The 10,674-nt window shown below is 65.4% G+C and overlaps 1 protein-coding gene across 1 annotated transcript in view; it reads right to left on the bottom strand.

Moving 5' to 3' along the window:
* ADGRA2 (adhesion G protein-coupled receptor A2) overlaps nucleotides 1-10,452 on the bottom strand; it is an 18,564-nt gene extending 8,112 nt beyond the window's left edge. Inside the window, exons 1-6 of the mRNA XM_033519462.1 lie at nucleotides 10,232-10,452; nucleotides 3,522-3,593; nucleotides 629-700; nucleotides 451-522; nucleotides 238-309; nucleotides 11-130 (exon numbers count right to left, since the gene is read on the bottom strand). Of these exons, the coding sequence (XP_033375353.1) occupies nucleotides 11-130; nucleotides 238-309; nucleotides 451-522; nucleotides 629-700; nucleotides 3,522-3,593; nucleotides 10,232-10,452 (629 nt within the window). The remainder of the gene's footprint in view (nucleotides 1-10; nucleotides 131-237; nucleotides 310-450; nucleotides 523-628; nucleotides 701-3,521; nucleotides 3,594-10,231) is intronic.
* Nucleotides 10,453-10,674: the final 222 nt, after the last annotated feature.

Genomic DNA, 10,674 nt, shown 5'->3' with positions numbered 1-10,674 from the left:
GGCCACGCCGCGCAGCTGCCGGGGGAACGCGCACGCTGTCCGCTCCGAGATCTGCGCCGGCCGCTCACGGGCCCAGCGCAGCACCCAGCGCAGGTTGCAGTCGCACGTCAGGTACTCGGTGGCGAAGTCCCTGCAAGGGATGGTGTCACGGGGCACCCGCAGGGCTGGGGCACCCACCGGCCCCGAGACCCTCGGCAGGGCCCCCCCGGGCGCTGAAATCCCGGGACACCGACTCACACAACTTTCAGGGCGGGGAGCTCGTCAAAAACACCGGGCGGGAGACTGGAGAAGATGTTTCCAGACACGTTCCTGCAGAACAGGAGAGAAAGTTGGCATGGAGGGGGTCAGGGAGCCGCTGGCAGAGGGGACAGCTCCCAGGCCCCGCACACCCCCTCGATCTCAGGAGACGGGGGACAGGGCTGGCCAGGATGTCCCCAGGGAGCCACTTACAGTCGGAGGAGGTTGGGGAGCCCCTGGAAGACACTGGCACTCAGGCAGCCGATGCGGTTGTTGGAGAGGTCCCTGCAAGGTGAGCGGAGGGGCCATCAGGGCTGGGGATGCCCCACTGTCCCCGCCGTTGTCCCCAGGGCCAGCCCCGGGTGGTCCAAGGGGCTGCACCGGCACTTACAGCCGCTTCAGCTCGGGGAGGCCGAGGAAGGCGCCTGGCTGGACTGTACTGATCAGGTTGTTCTTCAGGTCCCTGCGGGGAGACAGACACAGATCTTGGGGTGTGCTGTGGGGAGCCCCATCTCCAGGAGACCCAGCACAGGGGCACGAGCACACCCGTTCCACCCCAAGCCCCCATCCCCTTCCTTGCGCCCCCCCCAGGCGCTGCCAAACCCCTGCGAGGGCTTCATCAACAGTTTTCCATCCCATTTCTCTCTCATTATCTCTCTGAGGGATGCAGGGAAGGCGCATCCGCTGCTCCCGGGGGGATGGCAGCTCCTGGGTGCCCCGCGGAGCCTCGAGTGTCCCTGCACGCTGGCACTGGCTGCTGGCAGGGCCCCACATTGCTTCCGGAGCAGCCCTACCCCGGCGGGTTATCTCTTGTGTGGGGATAAGAACACGGTCCCGGACGGGCCTCGCGGCCCTCGGGAAGCTCGTTTGAGCAATTAGCTCGATTGCGGGCTCACATCTAATCAGGGGCTCGCCTGGCACACACCGCCCGGGGCGGCTGCCGGCAGAGCGGGGAGCACCGGTGGCATCGGCCGCTCTGTCCAGCCCCCGGGAGCCGGGAGACAACTTCTGCTGAGCACCGGCGCTGTCCGGGAGAGGAAATGGGATCCATATGGATCCGTGTATATTTATAGCAGTCTCCGCGCAGCTCGTCGCTGGGTCTCTGTTCTGGGGACACCCCGCGAGGCAGGGCCGCGATGGGGAGAGGCGCAGCCCCTTCCAGCAGAGCCGGGCTGAGAGGGGCGAGTCCCGCCGGGGAGCCGAGAGGGGCCCTCGGGGAGAGGAAACGCAGCCGGCGTCATCCCGGCCCTTCTCGGCGGATGCAAGAGCCCTGCCCACGCCTGCCTTTCCCAGCGCTCCTGCCGGACAAACGCCCGTCCTGGCGCTGCCCCGGCCGGCAGCGCAGCCAGGTGTGCGGGCAGGTGTGCACAGGTGAGCGCTGGTGCTGAAGGAACAGCTCCGCTCACCTGCACCGCCACCGGCACCGACAGGAGTCCCATCGCCGACATCCAGCCCGCAAACGCCCGTCCTGCAGAGCCCTGCTTCGTGCCCAGGGAGACCGCCCCTGCCAGCGCCCTGTCCCGCTGGCTTTCCCAGGGATTCCCATCCCCCAGAGCACCCCCAGCACATCCTGCCGGCCAAAACACATCCAGTGACAAAACTTGCGGCCCCCGGCTCGGGTCTGCGGGATCTGGGTGCTGCAGGGACCAGCAGCCGGGGATGGGACCCACCGGGGACCGTGCTGGGCCCCAGGGGTTTGCAGCCAGCCTGGCGCTTGGCCAGAGGCAGCCTTCCTCACTCAGGCACTTCCTCCCGCGGGCCAGGGCCGGGGCTGCGGCTCCTGATTTCCGATAAGGCTCCTCTTTTTCTCTGCTCTGCGCGTTTGCCTTTGCATTTCCTGCGGTGCCGAGCCCCCTCCTCCCCCAGCCCCGGCGGGGTGACGCTGCAGACATGAAAGCCATCAGTGGCTCAGTGACACGTGTACGTGGGGACCCCAATCCCCGCGAGTGCCCAGAGACTGCAGCAAACCCTGGCCCCGAGGACCCGAGCCACCCTGATTCACTGTCCGGAGCACTGTGGGGTGAGCCCACAACTCCCTGTGCACCCACTGCAGCCCAGCACAGGCAGACAGATGGGTGGACAGAGCCCATCCTTGTCCCTGCTGTCACCCACCGAGCCCTCCCACATCCCCCCGGGGCCGTTCCCAAGCGGGGCTCTGCTAATGAGCGCTCGCGGCCGCCGCCGCATACCGTCCCCGCTCAGACTCATTAATCTCATTACGCCGCTACAAATCACTGGAGATGCCAAGCCAGAGGGGAGGTGGTCCGTGGGGGCACCCCTGACATGCAGGGAATGGCTTCTCCCCGTTATGCTGGGACCCCAAAGCACCCGCGGTGGGCAGCCGGGGCGGGCGGGGGCCTTGCCAGCCCCAGGATGGGAGGCGAGGGGCCCCGCAGCCCCCACGGTGTCCCCGACGTTCCAGCACGGGCTCTCCATGGGCCACGTCCGCCCCACGGCCCCGAAGCGACCCGATGAAAACAATTACGGCTCCTGTCGAGGGCGATCAGGCGCGGCGCTGCGCGATGAGGCCAGGCGGGCTGGGGGAGTGCTGCCCACCCGCCCCAGGCCCCCTCTGACCCCGTGCTGAGCGGGAGGTGGCCTGGGGCAGCTGCTTTCCCAGGATATGGAGACCTTTCGGGGGACCCCAGGCACGCGGGGGCTGCGGAGCCCTGGTCCTCCCCCTGCTGCTCCACGACTCCGTCCCCGTGGCCCACGACCCCCGCACGAGGGTGCAGCGGCAGCAGCAGGAGGTGACCCCACACCTTGAGCCGGGCTGGGGAGGACTCAGCTTCGCGGGATGGTGTCCCCAGGGTGACTGCTTTCCACTCACCCCAAAAACAGTCCCGTGGGGATTTCCACAGGAGCCCGCACAGCGCAGGAATGCACGGGACCCTCGCAGGGCCGCGGCGGGGAACAAAACACCCTCAGTGCCGGTCCCCGTGCCTGCATACCTACAGATCAAACCCATATGGGGGCCATAAATCTCCCCTTCTCGCAGCTCCCTCCATAGAGATGCCTTTCATGGAGAGATAAGAAAGTTGACTTTGTTTGGGGGGACAATGTCGCTTTTCATACCGGCCCTCACGGAGCGCGGCCCCCCCGGCGCCTCCGGCCCCACTGCAGCTCCCGGGGTCCCTGGGATGCCCGGGGGTGCCAGTGGCAAATTCTGCGCTGCAGTGCTGGTCCTGCTGCAGCACACCAGGAGCAGAATGGGAGTGATGGTGCTACCACCCACCATGGGAGCACTCCACTGCCCCCCACCCTGCTGCCTGACCCCTACTCACAGCTTCTCCAGAGCCCGCAGCCCGAAGAAAGAGCCGTTCTCCAGCACCGTGATCTTGTTGTTGGCCAGCAGCCTGTGGGAAGAGCAGAGGGAGAGGGTCAGCCCTGTTACCTCACCCGCCACAGACCCCCAGCCGTGCCCGGTGACCCAGGAGCTGCTGGGGAGTGAGGACGGGCAGACCCCCAGGAGAAGCCACGGCCCGGCTGTGCCGCTGCGGTGGTGGCCACGGAGAGCTCCAGGCACAGGCTGGCATGGCCGGGTGGGAACATGGACTGCAACGGCCGTGTGGGGATGCAGGAGCCGTGTTGGGATGCTCTGCACGGTCTGTCATGCCATGGACCACACGGACTGACTGTCACAGGATCCCCGGGCTGGCTCTTGCGGCATCACCTCGGTGCAGGGAGTTCCACGAGCAGGAGGTGACCCCCAAGCCGCACCAAGAGGGCTCCCCCGGGACCTGCAGCTGGGAGGGGCTCCCCAGCTCCTGAGGGTCATGGCATTGTGGCTATCCCGGGAGCCTCCCAGCAGTGAGATTTTACCCCAAAATAAACAGCTTTGCTGACCAAAGGGCCCCTCACAGGGTGACGGGAGTGAACGGAGGGCACCAGCGCCCGGCGATTCAGCCAGGAGCTCATTAAAGCTCGTCAGCGCAATTAGCAGAGCCAGAGGCTGTTCTCAGGGACCAGCGTTGCCTCCCCGGAGCTCCGGTGCGGCCGCGTGGGCACCGGCACCGCCAGCGCCGGCAAAGCGAGCCAGAGACGGAGCGGGGCCAGGCGGCAGCCGGGCCGGGAGGGCATCCTGGAGCCCAGGCCGGGGGAGCTGCGGGGAAAAAAGGGCTCATTGAGGCCGGGCCAGGGCTGTTTACACACGGGAGGGCCCCGCGGCAGGGCTGAATGGCCGCTGTGTGCTGCAGCCCGGCCCCTCCGGACGCGCTGCCCGCGGAGCCGCGCTCGGCTCGGGGCAGGAGCGGGACCCGCAGCCCCCCGCAGGCTGGGTGGGAGGGAAGGGCCGGAGTCTGGCAGCGCAGCCCCCGCATCCTGTGCTAATGAGGAGCCGCCACCGGGCACTGCCGCGGCCGCGGGGCCCTCGACCCGGCCGGCGGGGAGCAGAAACGGCCGGCGGCCCCGACAGCTGCAAATTGCTTCCACACGCCGGCGGCCGGAGCTGCCACGGCCGGGGCCACGCCTGAGCCTCTCCTCACCGCCGGGACCGCTCTTTGCCAGGGCTCGGCTCGCCCCAGCAGCGAGCGGCGGTGCCGGCTCGGCCCAGGACCTTTCCCAGAGCAGGGCACAGCTTCCAGGGATGTTTCTATCGCTTCTGTCACGGCCCCAGCGCCCCGTGGCGCGCCCCGGTTCCCCGTCTCGGCATCGCTGGGGACTGTTGCTCAAGGCCGTGCTGTCCCCAAGGCCTCCGAGAGTTTTCCACTCCAGCGGCAGGAGGTTTCCCAACCGAAGGCACGGGGGATGCAGCCCTGGCCATGCTCCGGTGGTGGCAGAACCGCAGCCCCAGAGCCGCACCCCACTGGGAACGCGGCCCTCGGCTGAGCGCCGGGGGTGCTCACTCAGACCCCGGGACCATCTGCACCTCTGCCGTAACTCCACAGCTCCTGCCCTAAAGGGCAACGCTCCTGACTTCCAACAGGATCGGCTGCCCCTGTGATCCGCAGCCAGCAGGGCAAAGCCACCCCTGGAACCCGTCCAGAAAAACCCCCGGACCCCCGCATGGCTCAGGGCACCCTGAGCTGCTGCTGCTGCTGCCCAGGTCTGTCCTTTCTCCGGGAGAAGAGATCCTTGACTAAAAGGTGGGATTGGCACAAAAAGGCTGTGATGACAGTGACAGTTTGCCCAAAACTTTTCTTCCCAGGAAAACTTTTCCTGGGTAGGGATCCTGGCTCTTTCCTTCCCTGTCCCACAGAAGCCATCTGGGTCGCACTCCCCAGTTACAACCCACATCCTCCAACACGGCTTTGTTTTGTTTTCTCTAGTTTCATGGATATTATGTTCCAAATTGTTTTTTGTTTGGGTTTTTTTGGGTTTGGTTGTTGTTTTTTTTTCCCCCAGGAAGTTCTCATCAGGCTCCACGGCTCTTTCCATTCCCACATGTGCACAGGCAGCAGAGCCGTGTGGGTCCTTGGCACTGTCCCCTTAGAGGATATTAACTGAAAACCCCCAAAACACAGCGGGATCGGTGTGCCCACGAGGCCACCCCGAGCCAGTCCAGGGCCAGCAGCCCCAGAGGCACACTGGAGGCCCAGCTGTCAGCATGTGGGGATGGAGCCAGAGCCACTGACTGCGTTTCAGACTCTGAGAGCTGTCCCTGGGAGGAGGGATCAGCCGGAGGAGGGGGATGCAGGGCTGTGAGCTGACCCACCGCCCCCAGCTCAGCGGGGCCAAGCTGCTGCGGGGGGTGGGAGATCCAGGCAGGGCTTGCGGTGGTTTCCCACACACTCACCGAGGTCTGGGGGTGCAGAGGGGACCGGTGCCCTCCCATCGCACCCTTCCGCAGGTTTGGCAGGCGATGGAAGCAGAGCCACGGCCTCGGGAGCCGTTTGCTGGGACCCCTCGGCTCAGCGAGAGTGACCCCCGGCCCGGTCCGGAGCGATCGGCCTGGGGGGCCGGCTGGGGATCCCTCTCACCCCCAGAACCCTCCCGTCCGAAACGGCTCCCTCACCCTGCCCGGTGCCCTGGGACCCTCCGGCCGCGGAGCGGGGGCTCCTGCCGGGGACAGCCCCGCCGCGGGGACAATAATCGGCTAATTGAGCGGCGGCTGGAAAAGTCCCTCTGGACAATGCGGGGATTAAGGACTGGAGCGTGGAGTCAAACGGAAACGATGGGGGATGCGTGCTGGGCTTGCGGGGGAGCCCCAAGGAGCATCCTCCTGTCCCGGGGAATCCAGGCCTGCAAGGGGTGCAGCGTCCGTGCTCCGACCCCCCCGAGCCGGGGCTGTGGGGGCTCGGAGCCCGCGAGGCTGCCGGCAGAGAGATACAGATCCCTTCTTCTTCTTCTTCTCCTCTTTTTTCATCTCAAAAAGAGGAGCCAAAAGTGAAAAAAACAAGATTGTTTTTTCAAGCGTGCTGGAATCCACTTGGATAAATAACAGCTCCAGAAACTGGGCTGCTGAAACAATAAACTTCCTCTGGACCCAACCAAAAAAGGACGCGGGGAGCCGGTGGCTCCCCAGCCCGGGCAGGGGAGGCAGCGGTTCCTGGGGGGCCGCGCTGGGGGCGGGACCGGCCCCGCTCTGCTCTCCAAGTGCAGTAATTCAAAGCATATGCCGGCAGCAGATACGGCACAGGCTGCGCCCCGAGCACGGCTCTGCTCTGCACAGGGATTTCGGGAAGAGAAAAGAGGGGCCCCGGGGCTGGTGAGAGGTGCTGAAGGCTCTGGCAGTGAGAAAGGCTCTGGGGGTGGCAGCATCACGGGAGGGACACGCAGTAACCTAGAGGGACCCCACAGAATCCCAGGGGACTCTGCAGCATCCCAGAGGGGCCCACAACATCCCAGAGGGTACCCACATTCCAGAGGGGACCCCACATCTTCCAACCCAGCGGGGCTGGAGAGCCTCAGACCTGGGGGATCCCTCCCACCCTGCTTTGTTTGGGTGCTCGGGGGCTCTTCCCCTCCCTTTGCCGTGCCCAGGCGTTTCCTCCAGCCTCACGTCACGCCGGGCTATTTTGGATGGTGAAAATTATTGTTCCAACCCTTGGCTTTTGTTAGCACAGGAAAAATAAGCCCCGGAGAGAGGGCGAAGCCTCCAGAGCCAGGGCCGGGATGCTCCGAGGCACCGGGCAGCACCACGACCTGCAACCCCCGGAAAACCCAAACCTGATGGAGCTGCAGCCCAATAAACAACAAATAAAAAGCTGAAGAAGGCTTGAGAAAGAAACCATCTGCAGGGCTGAGGATAGACCGGTCTTGGAGCGGGGAGTTCAAGTAGAACTGGAAATTGGTCATAAGTCAAAGCCCTCTATTCCCTGCAGACAATCTGTAATTTCAGTGCAATCAAGCTGTGCACATAAATGAGGCCTGTGCTGGGATTCCACATCTGGAAGAGGTTTGGGCTCCCGCCCGTGTGACAGCGGGGCTGGCCGAGCCTCTCCGGCTCTCGTTAGGGATGTGGCGCTTTTTCCATCGGGCGATTAGTGCAGGGGTCAGCCGGGGGGGATTAAAGCCTTGTTAATCCCTGTCTGCAGCCCCCCAGCACCTCACAGCCACGCTGGAGGGACGGCCCCGAGAGTTGCCAAATCCCCTGCTCCTAACTGGAGCAGGATACGGGGCTGGGGCCACGCTGGTGCCAGTCCTGCCAAAACAACCGGGTGACCTCTCCAGGGCCACGAGTCAGAGTGGGGTGACAACCCCATGAGCCGAGGGTGACAAGCCAAGGGCACCCTCCTTCCTCCCTGCAGGGAGCTGGGGACAGGAAAAAGCTGGGTACAAACTGGGGTGGGTGTTGGAGAGCACACACCGAGAAACATCTGCTGGGGCTGCAGGTCCCTCGGGCATCCCTCACCCCCTGTCCCCTGTCCCTCATCCCTGCCCTGCCCACCCAGGGGTGATGCCAGCGCATTTCTCAGGCGCGGGGGGTAAATGTGCAGCAGCTGCCGCGGAGGCAGCGCAGGATTCCTCAGCACTGGCCTAATAATTAAAGATAAATAAAGCAAGAGTGTGGGAAAAAGCCGAATGGGAGGCGGGATGAGGGACCCACAGGGTGACAGACCTCCTCCAGCCACTGAGGCGTCTCTGGCCACCCGCCTGTCCCCAGCCACTGCCCGGACAGCTGGATCTGCGGCCGGGCCAGAGTCTCTCCGGCTGCTGGGAAGAGCCTCCCCCGTGCTCAGCACTCAGGCACTCCCGATTCCAGGCTGGGCCGGATGAGCACTGGAACACGACTCTGCTTTGAAGCGTTACTGCCCCAAACACATTTCCTGCAGCAGGGGCAACAGCCTGGGGCACAGAGGGGACCTGAGCACCCCAGGGCACAGACGGGACCCTGGGACACGGGTAGGAGCCCTGCTCAGACCCAGCTCATCCACAGAATTCAAGGTTTGGCTGTCCCCAGCAGGATGTCCCCAAGGCACATGCAGCCCTTGCCACATGCCTGGGCCCCTCCACTCCCTGCCCGCACCCCAGTGCCTCCAGGAGACGCTCCCAAAGTTGGAGCCTCTGGTTTTGATTGTTCCATCTGGAAAGGGTTTGGAATAAATCATGTTTACTGCACGAGAGCAGAGCCAGGGTCACCGCATATTTGTAGGTTTCTGCCTACGCCTGTAGGTTTCATGTCACGTTTTAGTGGGATCGTGTAATGCCCTAATGCTCGTGCACGGTCACCCCGGGCTCTCCAAGGCAGCCCTCAGCACAAACCCCCTGCCCTGCTGGGAGCAGCTGGGGAGGGCACAGGAACAGGGAGTGGGATGGGATGCTTTTCCCAAATACAAACTGACAAAGGACTGAACGTCCCCATGAGTATTTGCAAGGGGCTGACAAGCGAGGAAGGGCCATGAAAGACATGAAGAGCAAAGCTCACAAGTGTGACAGAGAGCTCAGCTGTCACCTGCCTGAGGCCCCCCAGTGTCCCCCAGCGAGGGAAGCCCAGGACACCCATCAGCGCTGCTGTTCTGGGACAATTTATGCTTTTAATGCGGCCAGACCCTGCTCGTGGCACCATCCGGTAGCACCGGTGCGCTCATGGCCACGCTGCACGTGGGGACAGTGGTGCCAGCGGGGTCACCTCTGCTGTCACCATCACCCCAAAGTGAGGTGAGCCTGGGAACCCAGAGCAACACGACCCACGGGTTTGGGTACGTGAGAGCAGACAGGACGAGGCAGCCACCAAAGCAAATCCTCTGCAGAGTCCAACCCAACCCACCCGAGGAGGGCAAGGTGGGAGCCCTGACCATGGGCAGGCTGACACGGGACAATGCTCCAGGGGAAAGCGACGCTCCCCCCAGCTGCAGTGCTGCCAGCCCAGCCTCCAATCCAGATTTTAATTCAAACATCTCCTCTGGAGTTATAAATAAACCCTGCAGCGAGCAGCACACGGCTGCCAGCTCCAGCCGGCACGGGGGCCGCGAAGAAGAGGAGCCTTTACGGACCAAGCAGCAGCTTTAGAACCTCTGCACAAACCCCAAAGCCATTAACCACTCCCGATCGCTTCTCAGGAAATATTTCCAGGGACAGCAGTCACTTTCAAACAAAAACATGTTCCCCAGCACGCAGAAACGCTGCGGAGGGAAGCAGGAGAAAGAGCCCGTTTCCTGCATTTCCAGCTCACGTCCACAGCAGCCCCGCTCTGCCGCCGCGCCCTGGGGACAGATGGGGTCCCCTCCAGCCCAGAGCCACGACACCCCTTTAAGGCGATTTAAACCACGCTACGCAGCGCAGAGCGACTTTTCTCTGGTGCAGAGTCGCTTATTGAGACGAAAAAGTAACTTCATTGCGCTGCCAACCCCACGGGGCATCGCGCCCGGTCCCCGCCAGCATCTGCCCGGCTCGGGGGATGAGGGGGCTCCCCGGAGCGCAGCTGCAGCACGGAGAGGGCTCAGCACGACCCACGCGTGGGCTCTGGTCCCACTCAGGGTGCCCCGCACCGGGGCAGCAGCGCCGCGGCGGCAGCGCCGGAACGGAGGGCGATGCCCGGGGGAGATGCCAGGGGCAGGGGGGGATGCTCGGCGCCGGGTGCGATGCCCGGGACGCTGCCGGTCGCGGTACTCACAGCGTGACGGTGCCCTCGGGCAGCAGGCGCGGCTCGGGGGGCGCGGGGAGCCCCCCGCCGCTGCAGACCACCCTCCGCCGGGGCGCGCCGGGGCCGCCGCCCGCCTTGGCCCGCTCGGCCGCGCACTTGCAGCCCAGGCTGAGCGCGGGGCAGCTCCGCGCCCCGGCCCCGGGGCCGCTCAGCGCCGCCGCCAGCAGCACCAGCGCCGCCGCCCGCCGCATGGCCCCGGCCCCGGGCCACGGCTACGGGCTCCGGCTCCGCGCCCGCCGCCGCCCCGCTCCCCGGGGCGGCTCCGGCGGCGCCGCCTCCCCCGCTCGCCGCGCTCCGCCGCCGGCCCTGGCGCCTCCCCCGGCCCGCCCCGGCCCGCCCCGGCCCCGCCGAGGGCAGCGGCTCGGCCCCCCCGACGGCACCGGCGCGGAGGAGCGGGGGAGACCCGCACGGAG

Source organism: Parus major, chromosome 22 (assembly GCF_001522545.3).
Source record: "Parus major isolate Abel chromosome 22, Parus_major1.1, whole genome shotgun sequence".
NCBI classification, from domain to species: domain Eukaryota; kingdom Metazoa; phylum Chordata; class Aves; order Passeriformes; family Paridae; genus Parus; species Parus major.
Note: the sequence above shows the minus strand (reverse complement) of the source record. Positions and strands in the feature narration are given on the sequence as shown.